Source organism: Eleginops maclovinus, chromosome 3 (assembly GCF_036324505.1).
Source record: "Eleginops maclovinus isolate JMC-PN-2008 ecotype Puerto Natales chromosome 3, JC_Emac_rtc_rv5, whole genome shotgun sequence".
Lineage (NCBI taxonomy): Eukaryota > Metazoa > Chordata > Actinopteri > Perciformes > Eleginopidae > Eleginops > Eleginops maclovinus.
In genome coordinates, this window is record NC_086351.1 from 13,646,098 (window position 1) to 13,672,747 (window position 26,650).

The 26,650-nt window shown below is 40.5% G+C and overlaps 1 protein-coding gene across 2 annotated transcripts in view; it reads left to right on the plus strand.

The window, feature by feature from the left end:
* The first annotated feature begins 518 nt into the window (after nt 1-518).
* Nucleotides 519-26,650, plus strand: part of aplp1 (amyloid beta (A4) precursor-like protein 1) — a 30,641-nt gene continuing 4,509 nt past the window's right edge. Inside the window, exons 1-12 of one of the 2 annotated variants that reach the window (XM_063878823.1) lie at nt 519-811; nt 19,369-19,548; nt 20,995-21,124; nt 21,818-21,930; nt 22,262-22,455; nt 22,538-22,872; nt 24,088-24,215; nt 25,243-25,317; nt 25,429-25,587; nt 25,716-25,844; nt 26,250-26,349; nt 26,459-26,626. In XM_063878823.1, the coding sequence (XP_063734893.1) occupies nt 746-811; nt 19,369-19,548; nt 20,995-21,124; nt 21,818-21,930; nt 22,262-22,455; nt 22,538-22,872; nt 24,088-24,215; nt 25,243-25,317; nt 25,429-25,587; nt 25,716-25,844; nt 26,250-26,349; nt 26,459-26,626 (1,777 nt within the window). In that variant the 5' untranslated portion in view covers nt 519-745. The remainder of the gene's footprint in view (nt 812-19,368; nt 19,549-20,994; nt 21,125-21,817; nt 21,931-22,261; nt 22,456-22,537; nt 22,873-24,087; nt 24,216-25,242; nt 25,318-25,428; nt 25,588-25,715; nt 25,845-26,249; nt 26,350-26,458; nt 26,627-26,650) is intronic. The other variant, XM_063878824.1, reaches the window with a different exon arrangement.

Here is a 26,650-nt window from a genome sequence, read left to right on the forward strand (position 1 = left end):
TAGCATTATGAAGGACGAGGTAGATAGCTTGTATCATTGTGTGACCATATGCGTTTTATAAATACGATTTGTTTATTCAAGATTTTAACTGTTGTGTAGGAAAATTATATCAGACAAGAAAATATTGTTCACAGCAGGGCATTTGATATTTTATGGAACATCTTGTCTTCCTACAATACGTCTGCTTGCTGTTATCTTTGCTCTTAAATGACTGTTTTTAAATGCCTTTTTATAATGTGTTTATACTGCACTATGTTTTAACGCTCTTAATGTATTTCATGTTTGTAAAGCACTTTGAATTGCCTTGTGTTGAAAAGTGCTATATAAATAAACTTGCCTTGGCTATGTAAATCCACATATTGATACTGTAAATAATATCTATTGGTATTCTATTCTCAGGTGGATCTTCCCTCAAACTAACGCTAAAATTCCGTGCATTATTCCCATACACCACCAGATGTCTCCCTCTACTAAGCCACCGTGAGGACGCGATAAGTAAACTCTGTGATAAATACCCGCAGAAAGAGGGCTTGGTTCAGTAAAGCTTCATCCACATAATATCCCAGGCTGCCATTGGAGAGCCCGTTGGCGAGAGCGAGCAGGACGCAGACGCAGGAGATATCGCAGGAAGGCGCCCGACGAACGCAGTGTCCATCACTTCAGCTGATCTAACCAGACAGCCTATGTTGGAGGCAGTTATTTAACATTTAACTTCGTTAAAAAAAATATTAAAGAAGGCGAGAAAATGGGACATACCGCAATGCCTATATTAATGGCTGTATTGTCCTACTGCGTGCTGGAAAACGTCGAGGTAAGAGCAACACAATCTGAACCATTTGTACCAATGGCGCATTGTAATTTTGTCGTTTGTTTAGCTGAATGTCGATGTGACTTTTGTGTAAAATGATGCGTTATCATAGTAAATGTCACCATTACACATGCCAAGCATACTGCTGCCTCTATCTCCATATTGCTGACACGCACCCATGTCAATCTAGGGCATGTTTAATTTGTAAATGCATCCTCTGGCTCCGTCCTATGTCAACAAGAGTAATGGCACGCAACGTCCACCAAAAGGCAGTGATAGAGAGAGGATTTCCAAATGCAAATGCTGCAGTAAAATATGAATGATAGCTGAAATTCAGGAAGTAAATATAAAAGGCTTTATGGAGATGTGGTTTACAGTGCATTCGGTTTGCTGCGTCAAGTCGGGGCCTGTATCAGACATGGAAAAAAATGTCACTCTGGCTTTTATGTTTGGAAGGATGGAGATCAAATCCCATCTCATTGCGTCCCATCTGGCCTTGTCAGAGAGAAAGAAATCAGCTTGCATCCGTCCTTTTTCTAGGAGTGGTGCAGCTCTTGAGCAGGATGGAGTCATGCATATTCATTTGCTTTTCTGTGTTACATTTTTGGTTTTGATGGCAAAGCACTGAATAGATAAGAATAAAAAGAAAAAGATAAGTGTTCTTAGATTTTCAGTGAAACATGTTCTTTCATATAGGCCTACCTCTTCTGAATATGCGATTAAACTGATTATTGAAGAGGGGGTGACTTTGATATATCATTGGACATAGAGTGCAATACAGAGTATTCTAAGGAGAGATATGGAGTCATTCTATTGGCATCTGTCTCCATCAATATGTAGAGAGGAGATAGGGAAAGTCTCTGGTAGAGACGACAGTTGCTTCCACCGTCTTACTGTCTTATCAGCAGGCACGCAGTTTGATGGAGCTTTCATTTTCAATAACTACTCCATCACCCATAATCTCATTCCTGTAATGGACCTGAGGCATTAATTCATGTTGGGGCATGGACATTTGAGTGGAGAAACAGGGTAGTGTTTGGAGGTGAGTGTGGATGGTAGGGGGGGAGGGAGGGAGGGAGGATGAGTCATGATGTCCCAGCTGGAGCTGTGGTTCAGGTCAGACATACTTTTCCACCTGGAAATTAAGAGTGAATGAAGCTACAGTCAGAGGTAGATAACTGAGCATCCTGTCTGTTGGTTCAGAGTCTGCCCGAGTTCCTAAGAGGATTTGTGAGATGTTTATTTATTAGCCATCTTCCACAGTGATTCTGTAACACTCATAAAGCTTCTCCTTTCATTTTGAAATAATTTCACTTCTCTAAGAGCCTTAGTGGGATTACTGCTATGCTGAGGAACAGGCTTTAGCTTCATACAAGGAGACCTGCCCATGAAGGTTTACACTAAAGATTACTCTGAGAGGGTTGGCTGGCTGGATTACACTGTGGTATTAGCCCTAATAAAACTGTCAGCCTCCCCTAATTTACTCAACATTTATTCAGATGGAAATGTGCAAATTGGATACATTTGTTATAAGCTCTCTTTAATAGTGTTACATTTAAATGTGTCAGTGCACTGGGATAATCAAAATATAATCAAATTACATTTCCATTCAGTGTTCTGAATTATAAAGCCATGATCACTTGTTAGCTGAAATACAAATCACGTATCATCCTAAATTCTGATTGGATGGACACATTGATGCCAAGTTATCACATGTCAGGTCCTATTTGGGCTTCCTAGGTATGTCAGCTGCACTTATTGTACTTGTCACAGCCCCAAGAGGATTTAGCTAATTGACATGATACTAAAGGTCAAGTGTGAAAATATGACAACCACCTTTATGGGCAGCCTGTACATTTCTACATGAATTCTGACATTCATGGAGCATATAAACATTGTTTAAGTTTAATTTGTTGGGTTATGTGTGCCAGCAGCTTTTTTATGGGTCACATGTGCTCTTTCATATTTAATAGGAGTAGGCAATATAAAGTATGAATCACATTATGATTGGGGTGCATACAATATTATTACAAAGTACTTTGTTTTACCAGGTATTTCATCTTCTGGGTTTGTCAAAAAGCAGGCATTTTTGGCTAGCTTTTTAAATCATTGAGATATTGTGATGAGCTTTGCAACTAACATGTGTCCATTAACATATTGATATCTGACCAAAACTTTTTCAATAAAAAGATACTTTTTTTTTTTTTAAATGGTAATATTGAAAGGGCCAATCAAATGTTTCCTTAAGCATACGTTGACACATTGAGGAATGTTATTTGGTCCAACCAATACTCCCACACCGAAAGGTATTCAGAAGGAAAACAAATGTGTGCTTGAAATACTTTAATGACTAAATGATTTTCTAAATGGTTGCTAATTACATTTTTGATTGACTAATAGTTTCATCTCTTATTACTGTATGATATATAATTACATTTTATGAATATCAAGCAGCCTTATCATGAATACTTAAATGTTTTCTTTATACCAAGAGGGAAACTGTTAATCTGATCAAATTACCTCACAGATTTGTATTGTTTTAGTTTATCAAGGAAATTAAATAATCTATCACTCCAAGTACGTCTCGCATTGATGCAAAATGTATTTAAACAAATCTGATATTATCATTTAGCTATAGTGGTCAATGATTTGCAACATTTGCTATCATGCTTTCATACAATTGGAGATATTAAAGAAACAGCTACTGCAGCAATGGTACTACTAACAGTTTCAAATATGTATTATCATAAAGCACAAAGCTAAACAATCTGATCATCCTCGGACATATTGTATCAGACCACCCAGGCCCTCTCTTTAAGATTACAAACATTGGGGAATAACTATGACAACATGAGTTCTCACATAAAGCCAGATGGCAGCTTGTGAGATTTTACTCCAACCAAAAACCACAAAGGAAAACCTGATTTATGAAAGTGTCATATAAAGATTGTGTTTGTGTGTCCGTATGTGATAAAAAGGCATGTGAAAAGGGAGGCTAAAGAATACAGGTACATGCTCAGCTTTTTCATCAAGTTCTGTTTTTATCAAAATAAATGACTGCAGCGTGAACCTGAGCACGAGCACTCGGGAAGGTGATTGCTGGCAGACTCGGAAAATCCCACCGTATCTACAGGTTTCAGGAAAGACAGAGTGCATGAAACATAAAGGGAGGAATGGGAGGGAGAGAAAATGGAAGGAAACAGCGGACGGATAGGAAGCAGATTAAAGTACGGCTTGAGATTAAAATAAAAATGATGAGTCATAAAGTAGCTGCTCCTCCCAAACAGCAATTGCAGGCCTTGTGCTGGAATATAGCCATTCAGATCCATGCACCTCCCACCCCCATCTGCCTCTCAATGCAGTAACACAAGAAGATTTGTTGGGAAAAAAAATAAGAAAAAAGATAAGGACAACCAGATCTTTCTCTCTTTCTATCTCTCTCTCTCTCTCAAACATAAACACACACCCACACACACACACACACACACAAACACACACACACACACACACACACACACACACACACACACACACACACACAAACACACACACTCTGCCCTACACTCACTTAATTAATTTTAGAGCCAAGAGATAATCAGGTTCCACTAATGGATTTCCGTGCGCTTGCTATTGTCTACTATATCCGTGTGCCAGTGGGCATAATACGTACCATTTTGTTGTATCACGTGTTTTCCCCCTGTTCTCTGTGTCTGACTTCCTTTCAAGGGTTTTTAAGCGCAGCACACTTATAAGACCTGGATTTAATCCTGCAGGGTCCTCTTGAAATGAGAGATACTCTGTACCTGAGGAACAGTCGGGTCTCTAAAAATTATACTCCCATAAAACATAACTGCATTCCAGTGTTTAGAGGGAAACATTTTGAGTCATGGGTTTTATTTCTTGGTTTGCTTATGAAGTATCACAAATACGTGATATGGAAGAAGCTGGGTGGAGAAATGAACCAAAAAGAAACTGACTTTCACCAAGAAGAGCGCTTATATTTCAGCATAGATTTATTTCACTAAACCCACGGCAAGTAAGATATGTACTCAACTTTTATATGTTACTTAATGTCGCAGAAAATACTTATTTAAAGACCAATCATGATCTTCTCCTTAATCTAACAAACCAGTTTTTAATTTGCTAATTTAACCACATACAAGGTATCCCAGGCAAAATGTAATAGACAATGTATTATTGTTGTGTGATATTATTTAACAGATAGTGTTATGAGGAAAGTATAGATGTAAACGTTCCCTATCTATCATTGGGCTTTTAGTAGCAGTTGGCCATTCTTCCAATCAACAACATTGAAACTGTGCCTGTGTGTTCAAAAGGTCAAAAGGGTTTTTTACATTTCTGTTATCACTTCTTGACTTTAAGATTGTGAATGAAGGAATTCGTATATCCAGGTTTGGAGTTGGTCCAGCTTTTCTGCTGAAAATAAATTGACATTAAATGCACATTTGCACGGCTCCTCCCTAGGTTCAAGAAAGATCTGCCAAATCGTGGTTGAGACGATTTCATCTTGTCTTCTGGCCTTTCTGCAACATTTCAAATGATGCGTCTCAGCTGGAAAGGGAGTTATTCCCAATTCAGCATTTAATAATGTTTGCTTGCAAGGCTCATCTCTTTGTGCCATCTCTATAACCTGTCATGCATAAACCGATGCACTGCATTTGATGAGTTAATTTTTAAGGTTTCCCAAATTGCATGGCTGTTCCTAGGTTCTATATAAGGATTAACAATAACTTCCCAGAGATAATGTAAGCTTTCATCATTCTTACTGAATGTCACATATGACATAAATGTAGATGCATTGGCCAATTTCATAACTTGAGTACTTGCAGATGAAATCTCAAGTGTCTGTAAAAGCTGAAGCCCAGGGACTGTGGGGATTCACAGGTGTCTTCTGTGTGTGTTTGCAAATGTCATGAGTTTGCTCAGTGTCACCTTGAGGGGTTGAGAAACTAGCATAGCCATCCTGATCACATCCAGCTGTGGCTCAACTCCAGAGTATGCAGGGCATAGATGCAGCCCAAGGTCCTTACACCCTGCACAACCGCCTCAGTAAGCCTAATGGGTTGGATTTCTGCAGGAAAAGTTGAATGCCAAGGCGAAACGAGATGTTTAGTCCTGCCGCAGCCAGTGGGAGGTTTCAGAGCAGCCCCCTTCAAAAACATCTGCAGTGTGATGATAACACTTGTCCTCCATGTTCAGGGGGAAAAAGAGAGAGCGCAGTGAAACAGATTTAGGGCTAGTTGAGATAGAGAGAGGGAGAGAGCGGGGATTGCCCTGGCACAGCGAAGGATTTGAGAAACGGAGAGGGTGAGGGAGGAAGGAGAGCGTCTAAGTGATGTAGAGCATGTAGAATGTTATGTGGGTTGCAGGGTGGAGTGCATGCTAATGGAGGAACCCAGCCCTATAGCTGCTGAGCCCGGGCAGCTGGGAGAGAAGAGAGATCCATCTCTGTCATGTACATGTATTCACAGGTGGCCTTCAAAAGAGACGAGGAAGTGTGGGGGCGAAGGCAAGAAAAAACCCTTGGCCAGACTGGAGTTGTATCAAACTGGCTGCAAAAAAAATCTAATTTCCTTAACATTCATGGCTGCAGGTTTTAAAGGAGTAAGGAGTTGTCTGGACCCACTGAGACTGATCCGGCCAGGATTTACAGTCTACAGGGAAACATTGGTAGCTGTTATAGAGGGAAAAGGATATTCTATTTGGTGTGGCCTTTGCAATCCGCAATCATTTGCACACACATCATTGCCTACAAAACACTCCTATTGGAAGGACTGAACACACTTTTTGAAGACACTAATTCAAGGTGCAGTGGTATAACACAGATAGCTCAGAAACACACAGGCGGACACACATTTCCCACAGACTTGCTGCTTTATAAAGATGGCATGTTGCAGAAGCCGCATCAATTATTGAAGGCCGCGGAAAGGTCTGGGCTCTCGCTTGTCAACGGGGCTTTGGCACTTGTCACGCACCCTCTCAACGCTCTGCCAATCCTTCCCCTTCATACTACCTGTTTTATTTTTTGTTATCCCCCCGACCCATTGTTTTACCCACCCTCCAGGTCTACTCCCCACCCTTGCTCTACACAACACAAAGAAAAATCCCCACCCGTGTCTCCGCCTTGCTTCAGCCCCCACCTCACCCCCTCCTCCCTCTCTCTGCCCCAGCCGCCCCTGCCTCATCCCAAAGCCACTCCCTACCCCTCCCCTCCCCACTCTCCCAGACACTGCCCCTCCATCTGCCTCAGCAGCTTTCAATGGCCAGTGACATCTTTTCACTTTCCTTGTGTATACTTACTGATAGTCCTTGAATAATTGATGCTTCCAACTCACCCTTCTTTTTATTTATTTTTATTGTGCACTTTGCTTCTCTTGCATTTTTTTCCCCTTCTTTAAATGTTCAGACATCTGACTCTGCCTGTCTTCATCTGCACATGTTGGTTCTCTATTGCAGCTACACCTTACTATACTCTTGAATTAATGGTTTACCATCAGATATTCCTACAATATGAACTAATACAATACAGTGGGAATTGTTCAGCACAACTGTAGTTATTTTTTGAGGATTCACTCTAATTGGCCTGTTGGTTTTACCCAGTTGTAGCATTCAGCTATATTAGGTGTATGTGTAGGCAGTAAAGTTAGCTTAGTATTCCATTGATTACCAGTACCATTGCTTCTCTGTAATTTTTTTAAGTAAGATTTACAACAAGTCATTCGCAGCAGTTGGTTACTTACGGGTGCTAATGTATATTAGAATGGTTATTTATTGCAGAGTCTCAAAGATACCCTCCCTTTCCCCTGCATGAGAGAAAATGTTCCCATAGCATTTGACTTCGATGCTGCGTATTCAGCAACCCCAGCTTAGATTCTCCAAAGGCTTCCTGCAATTTACCCTGCCTCCATTTCATATACCCAGATGACCTGCCTACTATAAACAACCAGGCTGCTACGTATATATGATGAGACTCACAATACGATTCAGTGATGGAGAGACCGATAGTATTCCACTCTTTTCTCAGCTCAGGGTTAGCGTGCTCGCCAAGCTGTGCCAGTTATCAGCCAATGCTCCCCCAAACTCGCCTGACAAATTAGATTGTTCTCACAAGTCTAGTGGTGGCTTGGAAAAAGATTGTAATAAAAGGGGAAAGCACAAATGGAGGTTCTAGGCCCTCAGTGTGGGGTCTTTTGTACAGATTGTCTCAATGATTAAACCATTTTCCCTTCAGTTGGATACTCTGCTGAGACTTCATGGCTTTAGGAAATGAGATAACACTAATATTTAATCTACTGAGTGATTCTGCAGCACAGACTTGCAGACTGCACAGCCAGCACTCATTATCTCACAAGAGTGGCCCGGTCTAAAATAACACTGAGAAAGCAAGACGGGACATGTACGCCTGGCATGATCTCCGTTTTCATTATCGTTCCTCGTCAGTGGATTAATCAAACTCTATCAGATTGTATGTGAGGTGATTTATCATGTAAATCTTTATTTCACAGTGATAATCAGATTATTCTAATTTGCACAACCAATCGTATAGTAGTGGTTATGAGAACACTTAAAGGAAGCAATCAAAATCGATAATTAAACTAGTTTAAAGAGGATCTGTTGTCTGTCTCTAAAGCAGACGAATCAGAAGAACGTGAGGAATCATCAAGTCAGCTACTGAGGCATAATGCTGTCACTAATAGGGGAGTTATGGTAAAAACTTTACCTTTCAGTGTGGTTTATTGTATTTATTTAGTTAAAACCAATAATATATGATATAATACAAGAGATATTATACTTATGGCTGTTATTTTTTTTGCAATGATTCAAGTAATTGCTTAATCTACGAACATATCTATTAAGAAAATATTTCTGATACGTCTGAACTTCAGTACAACAATATTGAGCTTGTATGAAACAGAAGCTAACCCTCCCAGAAACAGAAGGTAATTTTACATTTTTATTTGTGTATGGCTTTTATTATTAATTGTTTACCAAATAGTTTCAAATGGAGGTCGAGATAAACCAGTATGGATGATTATCGGGATATTGAAATATAAAATATATTGATGTCCCAAATAATTTCACTTTCTTGCTGTGTCTCCCTTTTGATCAGTTCATCTACTTGCTTTTCCATTATCTTTTAGTCTGATTTGAGTTTTATTTAAGTTATAATCACACTCTCTCTGTCTTTTACACTCTATTATTGTGTATATACAGATAATATTGTCGATGATTCAATTAATTTTATTATAGAACATTTTTACAACACTGAAGTGAAAACATAAAAATGCTTGTTTGCTCTAATCTCAATGAGCACAGCTCAGCAGTTCCAAGTACTGCAAGTGGTCATTTAAGTGGCTTGTAAACAACCAACAGACAGCGATAAGGGAAAGCTAACAAACCATTTAGCCAGAGTTCAGCGTCCTGCCCAGGGAATAGAAAGTCCAAATAAACATGATGGGACTCTGTCATTTAAGAAACAGAGAGAGAGACAGAGCGGCCGACTGATAACGAGCAGGCGTGAGAGAGACTGAGTGACATGTTTGAAATTCTGTAGGGAACTAGTTGCTACGGTAACAGGGAAGGTAGCCGGCTCCTGTGGGTGGTGTTACCATGGTAACTATCCACAGTGGCCAAGTGATGCTGAGAGTAGAGGAGATGGCTAAAAAAAATTGTGTTTACAGGGTTCGATGGGAACATGTGAGAACAGCTAGAGCTCGCCATGTGAGCGGAGGCTGATGTTGAATGTGGGAGAGTGACGTCAGCCGCGCCGCAAACTCTTTCATCAAGTTTGTTAGCCGATCCTTCATTTATTTTTATTCCCCCTTTGCTTTGTACAAGCTGGTCCCAGCAGGCCCCGGGGCAACATTAGCTTTTTATCCTGCTGTTGAGAAACAGAGCACCTCATTACAATGAACAGTAGGCAAAGATGCTGTGCAGGGCAACATATGGCTAAGAGGGAGAGGTTGTCCCTTCAATATGTCTTTGCAGTTTGTTGGGCTAAAGCTAGCCATGCTGGGCTCTTTTTGTCAGTGATGGTGTGTATTTAAAGACCAGTTTGTTCCCACTGTGGCTATACCACATGCCTCTGAATTAAAGCTGTGAACCAACATGTTGTGAGGTTAAATGTTACATACATTTAAATGCACACATAATGTATTGCATGTGTTATGGATCTGGGGTCTTTGCCACAATTCAAAGATCAATTATTGCTTTTAGCTTTCTGGTCACATTCCCACCTCAAAATATACATACAATAATAACAATAAATACACAGCCCCCCTGCATATATCTCCCATTCTCTTTGTGAGGCTCACACATGTGTATATATAACCTCAGAGCCTAATTTCCATAAGATGCATCTGCTAGACAGGCTCCCAGAGGAGCTGGCATGATGTGATCAGAATTGTATATTCATGCATAAATCAGAGACAGAAAGAAAGAAATATATGAATGTTTTAACCCCCATCTTCATTTCCGCCTCATCTGTCCCCACCCCTCCCACTATATACGTAGTTCATTATTCCATCTTCTGTTTGTTTTATTTATGTACATTAAGTTCTGCACCATTTTAATTATTGTACACATTTCTATTTAAAAGAATCAATTACATCTGTTCAATAAAAAGGTATTGAACACCCCCAAAGTCCAAACCATACCTATTGAGAGTTCCTAATTTACATATTTGTGCTATTAGAGGACTACTTTACCCACAAAAATGCCATTTGTATGTAAATTATTCACCCCAGGATACTTTACATTTTTGGACACATTTTTTTTTCGCTAGCCCCTGTGGCAAAAGAAGAAGAAAAGAGGGAGAAAAGTCTTAATGAATTGAAGTAAATGGAGGCCATGTTCAGAAACAGCAAAACTAGATATTTATTCAACATCTCATACAACTGCAAAGAGCATCAGAGGTCTGTTATTAGTCATATGGACGAAATGTTTCCTTGACAGACTATTAAAGAAATTACATCAGAAATGGAACATTCAAAGTAATGTATTGTGATTAATTTGCCTTCCTGCGAGATGAACTCCAAACCATTAAACTTCACTCTACTGGCAGATTCCTTAACATGTTTTAACAAGCACAAGATGCACTGTAGACAGATCTGCATAGAGTACATTCACAAACTATGTGCAATACTCAAAAAGCACAAGAAGTGACAGTTAAGTACAAGTTGAACTGGGTTAGAGAAGGCCTGTGGATCTTTAGAATACCCTTTAAAATAGACTACAGATTGGTTGCAAATATAAAAGTTAAAGGCAGTGTGAGGGGCTTGAGAGGCAGCAAAGGCACAGAGTGTCAGATAAGAAGAAAACAAGACAATGCACCAGATCTCACTGATGCAGGTTGCCTGCTGTTTGTCAGGGAGACCGCAGAAAAACAGTCTCTCTTTAAGTGGATCAATTATTACAGTCTTTTAACCTAAACATGCCCTCATTTAGGCTTCATGATTCCCTTAATCTATTTAAAACATGCTCAAGGGCATTGTGTTATTGCATTTAGACCTCCAGTCTTGTATCCACCTGCAATAATACACACTTTTCTCAAACCATACTCTACTATGAGTACATTTATCATCTCTATATCGGACTAAAATTGGAAATTGCGTTACTTCCTAATCTCCATTAACCTGCTTAATTCAGGATTTGGTTCCGGAGTGGATTACCAAGAGATTCAAACTCAAAGCCAGTCTGTCAGTCATATAAATGGGGGACGGTTTTTCATAACATTGAAAACAAGCACTATCCGACCTCATCTCCTGTTGTGGTTTTGAAATGTTTTGCCTTCTTTTAAATAATTCAAATGTGCTGTTTTGCTTATCACAGGAGAGGTTTTTAACTATGTGGGAGAAAAGGTACAAAATAGCTTGCGTGAAATAATTAACTTAGTATTTAATAATACACAACATGCTCTCGTTGATAGAAATGTTAACCTTTCAGTCCCTGATTCGAGCCTTTCGAACGTATTTACCTGTTTAATACAGATTTGGAGAGCTTGTTTGCATTGTGTCAGTCTCAATCTGCCTGAAGAAAATCCCTGATTTAGTGGCAATTGTGTTGACATTAGGATGTTTCAGATGGACCTGCAGTGCTCAAATCTCCGCTAAGCCTTTGAATCCTTCAATCCCCTGAGGTAGCTCTTCAGCTTGAAATCATATCTTTAGGCTCACAGTGTTTGGCTTTAACATGTTGGCATTCCCATGTTTAGTTGCTTAACTGTGAAGGAGGTTTGGCAGTGTTATGTATATAAAATCAACAATGTTACCAGAAGACGAAAAAAACAACAATTTTGCTGTGTTGACAGAGCTCTCTGGAATCTGGACTTTCTGTTTTTCTGGTGGATTTGTTTTTATGAGACATTATTACTACATATTTGTTTGTCTCCCACATATCTGCAGGAGGCAGTGGCGTAGACAGCGTTGTGAACGTGACAAACTACGCTTTGTGTTTTTGTCCTTTCTGGAGAAAAACATGTAGTGGGGCGTCATTATGGTGACTCAGAAGAGGCATGTTGAAATGTGGGTGGAACAAAGAGTAAGCCATCTTTATAAGTTCAGCCTGTTTTATGCAATACAAGTATCACAATCACTTGTTTCATTTAAAATGTTGCTAAATACAGTCTTTCCATAAACTGGGTACTCCACGCATGCCATCAATCTTGCAATGTGGGAGTTTTCTGTTCTCTTATTCTGAATCCATTGGACATTTCGGTTTAACAATGGATACTGCTGAAAGGCAGGATGTTTAAAAAATGCTCACAGGAAATAAATCTGTAACAATAATTGCCTTCATTATGGGAATAACATTCAAGTGCGTGTATCATGGATTGTATTGTAAAGAAAGGAAAGGGAAGAGAGAAGCAGGATGTGTGTGAACATGATATTTATCATGAGTCATGAGTCCCAGCTGGGAAAGGTGAACTCTGTCCGTGAGGGTATTTGGCTTCTGTTGAGTCTCATGGTTATATGGTACATCAGGGAAATCTGTATAAGGTCATGTGATTCCAGGAGGATATAGCGGCCTTTACAGAAGACAGAATTCAGTCACTTTCTTAATCCCCTGCCGCAGCTGTCTGTAGAGTGCTAGGTGGAAAGATGCGGTACACTGCATAAACACGATCCTAAATAATCACAATCAAGACATGGTTGACACTGCGGCCCCTAGATCTATGAAGTTTCCTGCAGTGATGCCATCTGACATGTTATGTATTTTAAGCTAAACTTGAAATGAAATCAAATATTGGGAGCTGGTTTTGGCTGCTGTTTCAGACCTAGATGAACCCGGGTGATTATGGGGCCATCTGCTCCCAGAGTGCCCAGCTGGAGGCTGGACCGCTGTAATCTGGACTGATGAAGCTGACTTAGAGAAGCACACCAAAGGCTTCGGCCTTGAAATGCAATAATTTGTCCTCCTATTACATTTTTGATGGACAAATGATACCTCCCAAACATATCTATTTGGGCTGATAAAACAAGACAATGAAAGACATCATCTTGTTCTTTTGGAAAAACTTTATTCACATTAAATGGACAATTAATCTAGAAATGAGTGGATTGTGGAAATAATTGTTACTTTCAGCTCGAGTTGGCATCACAGTACTGAAGTTAGGATTCAGTAAGTAACTTTACAGCGAACTTGTGGTTTACAGTTGAAAGCTATAGAACAATGCAATATTTTCCACTCTGCCCATTGGTCTCTTCTAAATAGAACATGAATGGCTATAATTACCCATTAGCCAGTGATGTATAATAATGAGTGTCAATGTGCAGAGCTAACCTGCTCTATCCTATTTTGTCCCCTCTGCACCATGAGATTCTGGCAGACTAATGTTGCTACTCTAATAACTACATGCCACACCAGGAAGAGGCCTGATGGAGCCTATGAATAATTTACCAACATGATTACAATGATGAATGCTCCCAAATCTCTCTGGCCATTTAGCACTGGCCTAGAGAGAGAGGCCAAACAGCAGAGTGTCAGGCATTGTGTGAAAGCTGTTAGGGAGGGAGGGGGAGACGAGAGATATCAAGGATAGTGTATCTAGGGTGGATCCAGCTCGGCCTTGGTAGGAGGCGTAGGGAGGGAATATAGAAGAAGGGTGAAGGAGGGGCCCGGAGAGCAGGAAGACACCCACTATTTAGCCATCTGTGCTCCAGAGAAGCACAAAGACATGCTCAGGAAGCTCTGTTCGTGTGTGTTTCATCCATGCATGGTTTATGCATCGATGAGGCCAATTTGTACATGGGTGTGTTCTCTACACGAGTGATGGAAAGCAGCCAGTGCCAGTCCTCACGAGCAACCATACTCAACCCAGCATACACTATAAGCGTTTGACACCAGAAGTGACAAAGCTCATAGCCTGTAGAGAGATGTGATAGTACAGTAACTTGTTTTTTCTTATTTGCCATAATCAACATAAAAAAAGTACAAAGTGAAAATACAATTATTTGAAGTTTGTAATGTCTTGCTGCTCAGATCCTGGATTTTGTTGTTGTTTTGTGATGTCTGGTTGTTTGATTGCATTGACACCACATGTAGTCTTTTGGTCGGATGGGATATCCCAGTTCCCTGTTGCTAAATAGGGATTAGCTCCTCATGGGTCTGATGTCGCTAGTTAATTATGAGGTGTCAAGCAAGCTCCCTTCATATCTCCATCCAGACAGTCAAGAATAGGCCAAAAAGGGTTTCCCAAAGATAGAAAGAAAGATGAACCTATTATAAAAAGGAATACATATGCACAGGGCATGTACCTCAGGTGATTTAGAGAATGTAATGTGACAAAGGAAGGATACATTAATTATAGATTGATGAAAAAAACAAAAACTCAAAAACATAAATAGATAAAAGGGTATCAAAACACCATCAATCATAATTGTATGCAAGGGGATAGAAGATCCTTTTAAGTGATATCAAAGGCCCCTATGTGAATATAGACATGCTGCCCCAAGCACTTAAGGACTCTGCATCAACTTGAAGCCTTTGATGCATTTATGGCGTGGTTCTCCAATGTACAGTCTGGCAGCAACTTGTAAAAGGGGACAAATGATTGGTGGGCTCCTCCGCTCCGCCTCTACCACTCTGGCTTGCCTGCAAGGGCCAGGAGATTGCATCATTACAGAGGATGAAGTCATCCTGCAACATAAGGATGGAACAGGTGCTGAAAATTTAATTAGAACAGGATGGAAGATGCTGGAGGAACATGTAAATGTACTGCCCTGGCCCAAACCCAGCCCCAGCCGACAGAAGTATTTATGGTGATCATGTCTGTCGTGTCACTTATCTTGGATGCTGCACAACATTATTTACTGGAGTGATATAGTGAACGTATGATTAACAATTATTATATCCTTCTTATTTCCACAATTTCTGATACACTGCACAGCGTGTGGAATCACTTAGTAGCCTCTTGGCGCTTTCTGCTACGGCAGTTGTGGAGGTACAAGATAACAAAGTGAAGCAGCACAGTCGGTACGCAGCGGATATGGAGAAGCAGTTCTGAGTAAAATAGAATTTCAAGGGAGCTAACGGAGGCAAAGAACCTGGTGAAAAAGGCAGAAAGCCAATCAATGCTTTATATCACCGGGTCGTTATTAATGATGCAGTGTTCTCTGCAGTGGGGAGCTGTCGGGCTTCTGGGCTGTCTGCCTGTTCAGCCTCATCAGCACGAGTACATGATATGTGAGACTCAGGACGGTTGAACAGCGCTGCCTTACCAACCTCTGAACGCCCACACCCACCTACTTCATGCTTGAACTGTAGATGCTTCAGTACACTTACAGTATTTTCTCACTGAGACATGGACTGGAGAAGAAGCATAATTGTTGACAGATAGTGAAGCCAACTGGGTCAGTTTGCCTCAGCTCTGAATGGAGACTGGAGAATGTTCAGAGAGACCTAACCTGCTCACGCCACAACTGTCTTTACACACTGTGGTTGAATTGGCATGGGAAGGAAAATTGCACACTTCCAAGACACTCAAATCTGTGTGTCTGCATGTTTGTCAGGCCAAAGGGAATTACATCTATTAAAAAAAATGGACCAAACAGCTTAATCACGTGATCAATGTGATTCATTCACTGAAGCAAAAGCTATTTTCAGCAGTAAATGGATGCATAATCCTTCACCACAGAGGACCATTGTATATGTAATCTGTATCTAATGCAATGTGTCTGCTAAAGACCTCAAAGAATTCTGAGAAAGGCACATATTTGAAATGTTGTAAATAAGAGACCATTTATTTTGTATGTGTTTGGTCTGCTTGACATTTAGATTTATTAGTATTGTAAGCAATACCATATCCAGCTGCAAATTAAATTCGCTGTCCCCCCCCACCCCACCCCACCCCACCCCACCCCCACAACCTCTCTGGACCTTTTTTTAAATTGACCGTTGTTATCAGTTTGACTCTGCTCTTGGCTGACTGACCAATTTGCCATTTTAACAAGATTAGCAACTTGGCAGATCCTCTCCACTGTCTTGTTGTACAGACAACAGGCCTCTGGTACATAAATAATGTGTGTTCTGTCTTAGCTAGGCTTCAGGTCGGATAGTGGGTTGTTTAGACAAAATCATCAATCACATGTTATCATGGGCTTACAAACAAATGACATAATGAAATGAATTGTGTTGTAGCATCAAATGCTTGCCTTTATTGTAAACTATATATAATTGTGTGTAATTCAATAAGGTTCCATGTGAGTAAACATGATTGAGAACAACAGTCAACTAGTTTCTCTGGAATAAAATCAGGCATCTAGAGTCATGCCCATGTTCAAGCATAGTCTGGCCAGATGTTCCCGTAAATCCTTAATGTAACATCAACTGATTATACAAGTCAGTTTTAATTTTTCAAGTCCACAGTCTGACACATCTACATAACGCAAATGTCAATACTCCAAAATAAGTTTCCTTAAAAGTATTATCACCATTTTTAGCAGGTAACTAAAAAGGCTGACTCATGCTGAGGCCAGCTTCTGTTACTGCTGTGAGAATATAATGACACAGTACAATGAAACACCTTCAAAAGCCCTGCAAGGCATTCACACAGCAGAACAGAGCAGGTCTATGACGTCGGCCCCTGAGTAATGTTTTTGGGATGCTTTTGTGTTGCTATGTGTAGTGGCGCAAGACCAGAAGAAGTGTACATCTTAACTCAGTATTTGTTATTAGGGGTTATCACAAGGGGGAGATCTAATCTGCTCCCAGATCTGTCTCGAGGCTTGGTGTGCGGCTTTGCCGTGCTGGAGGTCAGGGCCTTAGGCTCCTGATGGACTGCTATTGATTTGGGGGAACGTGGCGATACAGTTGCAGTCGCTCAGCATTGATTTTCTGCAAGTGCAGTATAGTGGAGAGCAGGCAGAATGAGAGAGCTGGACCAGGGGGAGCTGCCAGGTTATCTTCTCAAATATCCGGAAGTATTTTTTTCTCTTTGTGGCACTGACCTTCCCTGAGAAATATATCTATATAGACACTAGCTCAGCAGCTACAGACTGTTACAGCAGCTTCAGCAGTGTTATCTTGTGCTCATCAAATATGACTCTTAAGCATTAAAAAGATGTATTTTGGCACTGTCAATTACTAATACTGTCATTTAATTTTCTAGGAGATAAAGGAGATACCCTATAAATCATAAATCAACACTATTCCAAAGAACCGTTAAGCTATTTTTTGCAACACATTTTTTCCATACTTTCTGTAGCTGGCATTGTTTCCATTTATTTAACTGTTGGTTGATGATTAACTACTTCTAACTAAACAAGCAGCGACTTGATACTTGCTTGACATGGGTAATCCATCACACTGGAGTTGTCAGCAAGTACTGACAGCCCCAGATTTACAATTGGCTGCAATACAGCATTGTTTGAAGAGCAATATTTTCTAAAACCCTGAGGACAAACGATGGCAATATGCAAAGGAAGAAAATGAACAAGACAATGTTGTTGCATTGGATAATTAATTATATTTAAATTAGAGAAACGTTGAATCTACCCTGTAGCATGTTGGCTGTGATTAAACGTCTTAAGCGACTTTGTAATCCTCTGCTTATTTATATTCAAACTATTCAAATGAATGAAATGCCTATAGCCTAAGCAGGGAAATGCATTCATCAATGTAAAAAACCCTGCTATGCTTTTGGAAATGGTCAGCAGTAATGAAAAGTAGATCCGTAATTTGTCAGAAATCTGCAAGGACATGCAGAAACACAAACTCCTCTTAGTGTAATTATAATGCACAGGCTGCTCAGGTCTTTTATATTTATTGTACATTTATTTTATTCTGGATGAATTTTGGATGGATGAATTTTAATTAGGACTTCAAAAACTTAAGCTCCAGTCGGCCAAAGTAGGGCTTCCCTTTGATCAGGCGTCACTCTCCCATATTTTATCTCCTCCATTTCTTCCCTTTGGGCAACTTCCTTCTAATTGGTTCAGCGTCTCTCGTCTTGTCTGTCGTCAGTGGGTCCATCTGTCTGTCAGTGTAGATGAAAAAAGGATATGAGCTATACATAGGCTCCAGGGCACAGGATATCCTTTAGAGGAGTTTTAGGGATGGACAGTAAACAGTATCGCACGTTCTCCACCATGAATGTTACTGTAAAATGATGCGCAGTGAAAACCACATATTTTACATGAGCAAAGTGACTTGCAGACATGTTTGTAATAGCTCAAATCTGCCCCAAAGATAACTCAGACATCCATTGGAACATGCTACACTTTTCCATATTTATCGTGATTCTTGAGGGCCTGCTGCAGTCATGTTTTTAAAAAACTGCTTTGTTTGTGAATGCAAATGGGGTCCTTGTTTGTGCTGTTTATAGAGCTTTTTCCTACTTTTACCTAACCCCACCCCTCCTTTATTCCTCCCTGGGCTCTCTCTGTCTCTGTGCTGTGTGTTAATGTAGTGAAGTGGCCCACCGGTCAATGAGCTTGTATTAACACCTGACTCCTAGCCCTAGCTGCTGTTTCTTCCTCTATGTGGGGTCCCTTGGGCCCTCCCCCAGGCAGAAGCAACATATCCCACGATCAATAACAACATCCTAGAAGGCCGCTGGAGGAGGGGCGGCAGACAATCTTTTACATACTCGCATATATTTATGCTATACACCTTCCTTTTAATCATTCCTCCTTCCCACAGCTGTCACTGCTGTCAGCAAACCGGCTGAATATGCCACCAGACAATAACTCAGGCTTTTTATTGGCTCTTCTTCTCATTCACTTCCCTGTGTTTTTACAGATCTTTTTCTGAATTTGAGGTCCTCCGATATTCTATTAAAGCTTTGCAGTGTGCACTCTACTCTCCTGTGCATTAGCTTCCTCTACATTCTCGCCACTCTGTTTCGATCTTCACTCACTCAGTCTTCCATCCATGCTTACACTTTTGGTCTAATGTTGGAAAGTGCTGGATTGCATTTAGGAATTATCTGTGGTCTACCCGCCCTGGATCAGCTTCAAACACAGTATTATCTGCCACTGTGTTTGTATTTACTCATACTTTACTCCTGTGTCTCCCTCTTCCCTCCTGTCTATGCTCTCTAGGCTCTGGCCATGACCGAGGTGAACGGGCCAGACCCACAAGGCGCTGAGCCACAGATTGCCATGTTTTGCGGCCGTCAGCTCCTGCACATGAATCTACAGACTGGCCAGTGGGAGCCGGATCCTCAGGGCCGCCAGGGCTGCTTCAAAGAGCCTGGCGAAATCCTGTCCTATTGTCAGGAGGTAAGGTCCTGAACCTTGCAAGAGAAATAATATAAACCTGAACAGCATCTAAAAACAGCATTTAAAAAAAAAAAAACACTCTTAAAGGAACAGTTCATCCACAAAATCAAATACACATGACTTTGCTCAAAAAAGCTAGATTGTTCAGGTGTGATTTGCCAAGTTTTTTAGATATCCTCCGTAGAGATGTCTTCCTTCTGTGGTGCAAAAAGTGACATCAATATATTTGAAAAACGAAACAGCAATGTCTATTTCCATTTACCATGACTATAATGTAGTAACTTTTTCTATCTTATAACAGCATAGAAGAAGGTGTGCATCTATTCATGGAAGAGAGGATCCTGAGTGTGTATTTGATTTCTGAAAAGAGACCTTTCTGTTTTGCTTTTGAAGCACCACAAGCCATTTGGTTCCATTATAGTGAATACAAAACAGATATGTCTATGGCCGATATCTCTCTACATCTGGCAACTCGCACAAAAAAAATATATAGAGATATAAATGTGTTTCAGATTTTTAGGTGAACTATCCATTTGATGCCAAAGTGTTGAAAGAATTAAGCTTTAACTCCAAAGTGTAAAATTGCCTATACTTAATACATAATCTGGTTTTTCTAACACCTGTCCTATTAATCTATATATTTAACCATATATAGTGAAGTGATGGTGGCTTGCTGGAATATTTCCATATTTCATTTGTAGCGCCATCAACTTTCCTTCCTCTTGTTATCCAATGTGTGTACTCTTAAACATGTACTGTAAAGTAATCAATGTTAAAAACACTCTTCACACACTCCTCCCTCAAAAATATGTATTTTGAAGTAGAACAGTTAAGGAAACCAAGCGCCATCTGGAGGTCAAAATACACACCGCAGCTACAGAGGGCAGCCATGAGCCTGAATGGACTGTAATGCGATTATCAGACACATTATGCAGCTGTGAGAGCTTTTACACAAAGCATCCATGTTTTCCTTGACATTTGTGATGAAAGCATTTTAGTGTGCATTCAGACTCTGTGCCAGATCATTTCTCTCACTATTATAGCTCATAATGAGTTTTAAATTATTGGGCTTGATTTTAAGTGAAAGTAGTCACATGTGAAATTGGAAATAGAAGAAGAAGAATGTTTATTGAAATTATAATTTCAGTATGCCATGTCTAACATGGCTGGAAATAAAGGATTCACAAAGCCTTTTTATAAGTATCTACAGAAAAAATATTGCACGACTCTCTCCCTTGTTAGTGTTCTCCCCACTGACTGTACTCTCCCCCCTCCTCTCCCTGGATCCTGCTACTTTTATTCTACCCAAACCCCCAACCAATTTCCAAACCTGTCTTTAATTGTTTTTCCCTGTCCCCTGTCCATCCTGTCTTCAAACCCTCTGTTCTGTCCATCCATCTATCTGTTTCTGTCTCTGGTCGTCTCTGCATGTACCTGTACGTCCAGATGTACCCAGCACTTCCGATTTCCCATATAGAGGAGTCAAAAAGACCTGTCACCATCCCCGCCTGGTGTAAGAAAGGTTGGGGCCACTGCCAGCCACACCCCTTCATAGTGCTTCCCTACCGCTGTCTAGGTAAGATCAACACACCACACTGCCATTATTACACTGCTAGGAATACATACGTTTATATATTCCCTTTTATACTTTTGATGGATTGACTGTGTACTATGGAGAGTTGAAACACAAATGTGGGCAAGGGTACAACATTTAACAAAGGCCAAAACAATTCCACATATGATTTTATATTGTTTAAAAAGAAAAGAATAATACTTTACATCTCAGTCAATGCAACAGCTTTATATTTGTGCTTCAGTACTATTAGAACTATAGATAGACAGTGAAACAAATGTTCAGTCCATGGTATTGCAGAGGGGCCTGCTATAAGCTTTTATTTGTCAGGATTGAAGGCCAGTATGTAGTAATTGTGCCGTATATGGAACATGTCAAAAATGCAAATAGATTTAAAAAATTGTTCTTCACTTTCATAGTTTAAAAAAAGTCAGCTGCATTCATGATTTGTATAATAAATGTTGAATATTAATTTAAACAAAGCACATTTTTACTTCATGTCCTTGACTTGCTACCATAGCTGCAGTTTCCCTGCTGAAAGTGCTTGTACATTACACATTTTTGCACCTCCTCCCCATCTGAACTATATTTGTTTCATTCATATGCGCTATTTCTGTCCATATAACACGACACTTACACTAAAATTTGAAGTGTTTAAAATCCTTGCACACCGCGCTTTCTCCTCCCCTGCTGCAGAGGGCGAGTATGTGAGCGAGGCCCTGCTGGTGCCTGACCGCTGCCGTTTCCTCCACCAGGAGCAGATGGATGCCTGCAAGAGTTACGTGTACTGGCAAAACATTGCTAAGGAGGTGAGAGGAGCAATTAAAGATGTAAAGTAAATATCTACTAAGATGATAAAAGTTTTTAAGCCACATTAAAGCAGCAGGGTAATCACATGCACAATGAATGACCCAGTGCCGACGAAAAACCACTTTTGTAGCCAAACATGCAGACTAGACACGTCTGTGGTTTGTTGTGAATCACGTCACATTATCATTACGCCTACCTGAGATGTTTTTTTAAAGAGCAGAATGTTCAAGGCTGTAATACTCCCTCATATCACTTCCTGTCAACATTTTATATTCAGAAAGATTCAGAATTGTCTCCATTATGCATGTAATGTGATTGCCTCCATCTCAGGAATGCACTGCAGACAATCTGGAGCTCCACAGCTATGGTATGCTGTTGCCATGTGGAGATCATTTCCGAGGAGTGGAGTATGTGTGCTGCCCAGGCCGAGGGAGTTCCAACGGTAAAGGAGAGATGGAGGAAAGAGACGTCCCCGCTGCACCTCAGACATTCACGTCCCAGACCAGTGGAAAACTAAATTCTGTGTAAGATAATTCAGCTTGACCACACATACACGTAGGAGGCTGAGAGCCGTGTATAGAGTTATGACTGTATGGCTTTCCACAGAACCAAAGTGACAGCCCCCACTCCTAGCCCCTCTCCTGACACTGATGCGGACGAAGCCGATATGGAAGTGGAGGACGATGATGTGGTTGAGGAGGAAGAGGAGGAGGAAGATGTGGAGGAGGAGGAGGAGGAGGAGGAGGAGGAGGAAGAAGATGTTGATGAGGAAGAGGCAGAAGAAGAGGAAGAGGAGGCAGTAGCTGTGAAAGGTCCAGAAGAGTATGATGAATACCCCATCGACTCAGGTCCCTACCAAACATCTGACTATATGGACACTTTCTTTTACGAGAAAAGCCAGAAACCCACCACTTCTACACCTCTGATGAAGGGAGAGAGCTGTGAGTGTTAACAATGTTTGCCTGGCATGCGAAGAGTGTTTAGTAGCTGCAAATAACACAACAAAATCCAAGATCTAAAAACGCTTGATGACAGCATCTCTCTTGAATAGGCATGGGTACGGAAACCAGGTTAAACGGTATCCCCGGGGCTCAATTATTAAAGACCCAAGTATTGATATGCTCAAAATGTGACCAGTTATTTTATTGAGACTCTTTATTCGTTTGGTTTAATTTATTGTCGCACTACATCATCTGCCCTGCTCTCATTGCTGGGGCTGGACTGCAATAAAAACCTCTGCAAGTAAAAAGCCATTACTTACACATGTTTAAACATGTGCACTTTTCAAAAATAGTTATTTCTTCTGCTTTGCCCACACTGTTTTGTGTTTCCAGGAACATGTATCTCTATTTAAAATGAAAAGCAATTATATAGACATAAAAAATAACCGGTAAGAAGTATGATAAGAATAGTAATATTGATTAAACCATAATGATACTCTTCAATGATACTTCATGTATGCGTGTACAGAAATGAAAACAAGTGTCTCTGTCTAAATATAGACTGGACTGGAGCTACATTCATTTCTCAACAGTCTTTACTGACCGCTATCCTCACCACTTGTTTGTGTGTGTCATGTAGATCTTAAGCATATCACACATCAACCCACTCAGCAACCTCCAGGCCTCAGCCAAGCTCATGCTCAAGTCAATCAAACATATAACTACTTACTGTAGAACAAACTGAGGATGGAAACCATGATATTGCTCACTGTAACTACTTGAGTTTACCTAAAGTCTTATTCAATTGGTTTAAGATACAATTTGACGATTAGAGCTGTTACACTTGCACTACACTATTGATTGCATGCTGATTCCAAATCCAGACACAACATTGCAAACCAGAATAGGATCAGCGATGTCAGCATTTTTTCAATAATCTCCTAAACGTATTTCCAATATTTGGGATTCTATAGTAATTAATCAATTAAGTTCACCTCTCCAGACGAAAATTAGATAAAGTTTTCAATCGTGGTTTGTTGATTGTTTCCTCTTTCTCTAAATTTGAGTGTAACACTTCTTTCCCTCCCTCTTGCTACCTTCTCATTGCACACCCTGTCACATGTTGACCGAGGCTGTGCTTTTAATTACAGGAAAATTGCTCTCTGGCTTTTGCAGTCTGTGTAATAATCTCTGTTTTCTGTCTCTCCCAACTAGTGACAAAACCCAGGCCTACAGATGGCGTTGATGTTTATTTTGAGAAGCCAGTGGATGACACTGAGCATGCCAACTTCCTGCGTGCCAAAACAGACCTGGAGGAACGCAGAATGAAGCGCATCAATGAGGTGACTTTCACATGGCTGAAAAGAGGCTAATAGTTGTTGGCTGGCCGGTCGAACTGAGACTGGCTGTTCCATTTCTCTCGTTTCCTAATATAATTCTCAAAATGGTTTACATGCAGTCAGGACAGCAGATAAGGCCAAGATATAAATACTCCCCATCAAAATGAGCTGGTCTGTATGACCTTAAATACATGGACGGTCGCTAGAATTTAATCATGTGTAGTTAATCCTCTTAAAATGTCACTGGGTATACGTTCAGTGCAAAATAAGACTCTCAATTGCCAGGAGTTAACATTACTATAAATGAATAAATAGTCAAATACTTTGCAGTATTTGTTAAGTTTTACACAACACATGATGGAAGTTTATCACACTGCACATCTGAATGAGTGTGCGTGCTTATCTTACAAACAAGTACACACGCTTATAATCTCAAGACAGGAGCTGTACAAATTAAAGATTGCCTTTCTGATTTGTGGTTTTACCACAAATACCATGTTTTTATCACTGCTGTCAGGCCGTTTTGCTCAACAGTTTGATAAGACCAAGTCTTTAAAGATGCACAGTTATGATAGATTTACTGTTCTTTCGTAACTAGCCTTTTATATAAAAAAAAGGACATCTTAGTAAGTCAGGAAACAAGATATGTCTCTTGTTTTTACTTTGAATTTCAAACATTCCTTGCAACTGCCAGCATTTTCTCTTGAGGTGATATGTTATCAAATATGTTATGACAACTATTGCCTGGCTTTCTTTAGGGGAATAGCCCGTGAATTAGTTTATTTCCTAAATTGTTGACATTTGATTTTTGGCCAGACACCCCGAGATTTTAAAACCAGTCCATGTCCAAATAGGTGACATTTTGTTTACATTTGCACAAGTTAAAAGGGAGAGTTGCACTCTTTATGCACTTTATGTCACTTGACAACTTTAACACATTCTATGCCAAATGTACTTCATATCAGTGTGCTGTCTACACAGTCATACCAATATAGAAATAAAGTGTTATCATGTCTTTTTAACTCCTCAGATCATGAAGGAATGGGCAGAGGCAGACAACCAGTCAAAGAGTCTTCCTAAATTAGAGCGACAGGCCCTGAATGAAGTAAGCAGACAATTCTTTTCAAACTTTATTATCCCATAGTTTAAATACTCATGTGGTTATAGAGAACTTTTAGTCATCCTTGCATCTGCTTCCTCATCTTTTCTCTACCAGCACTTTCAGTCTGTGCTGCAGACGCTGGAGGAACAGGTCGCTGGGGAGAGGCAGAGACTGGTGGAGACTCATCTTGCCAGAGTGGAGGCCATACTCAACAATAACCGCCGCCTGGCCCTGGAGAACTACCTTACTGCCGTACAGTCTGACCCCCCTCAGGTAAGCCCATCATGGAGTGTAAAGAATGTTTTAAAACAAATAGAAAGTTAAACCTGGCTAAATTACAGAACCGCTTGAAATCCTTTCTGTATGCCGTTATCTAACTGTCTGGCATTTCCTGACTCCAGCCAGAGCGTGTGCTGCAGGCTCTGAAGCGATACATGGCAGCAGAGCAGAAGGACCGCAGACATACACTCAGGCATTACCAGCATATTGTGGCTGTCGACCCCCAGAAGGCTGAGCAGATGAAATTCCAGGTGTGTGTCTGAGAGTGCATGAGGTATTTGCCCCCTAGAGGCTTTTCGCACATACTTTAAAAAAAAAGTGGGGCTGTCTTCTGCTGACCATAAAAAGTACAGAACACTGTGTGCTGAAAAGTTAGTACGTGTCACAGATAAGTTAATAAAAACTGATTCAACATAGGTGAAGCGGCTACCGATCGTCTTTTCATTAAAATCAGATCAAAGCCAGCCTCTGCAGACTTCAAACGCAGCCTAAACACGTAGAACATTTATCTGGGTTTTCATTTCTCATTCATTTAAGGGAAAAAAATCACTGCTTCTCTTTTCACAGCAAAGACCAGTTTGACACCTGCGTTCCTTGATTTAGCTTTGTTGGTTCTTTCTTTGTAAAAAAAACCTAAGCATAATTATATTTTGCAGGTGTACACACATCTCCATGTAATTGAGGAGAGGATGAACCAGAGTCTTGCATTGTTGTACAAGGATCCTACCTTGGTTGACGAGCTACATGATGATATACGTAAGCTACGTTACTGTTATTATAAATCTGCAGGCCGCTGTGTTTTCTTAGTATTTCCTGTTGTAACATATCTGTTCTGATGGACTGTTTCTCTATGTTTGACCTATAGAGGAACTGGTTAAGGCCGAAAGAGGAGACATCAGTGAGCTCATGACTACCTCCTTCTCCGAGACCCGCACCACTGAGGAGCTTCTGCCGGCTGAGAGCGAAGAGGAAAAGGATGATGAGGAGGAAGAGGAGCGAGCCTTCCAGAACAGGCCTTATCCTCCCCACATTGGTATACATCCACTTACTTATCATA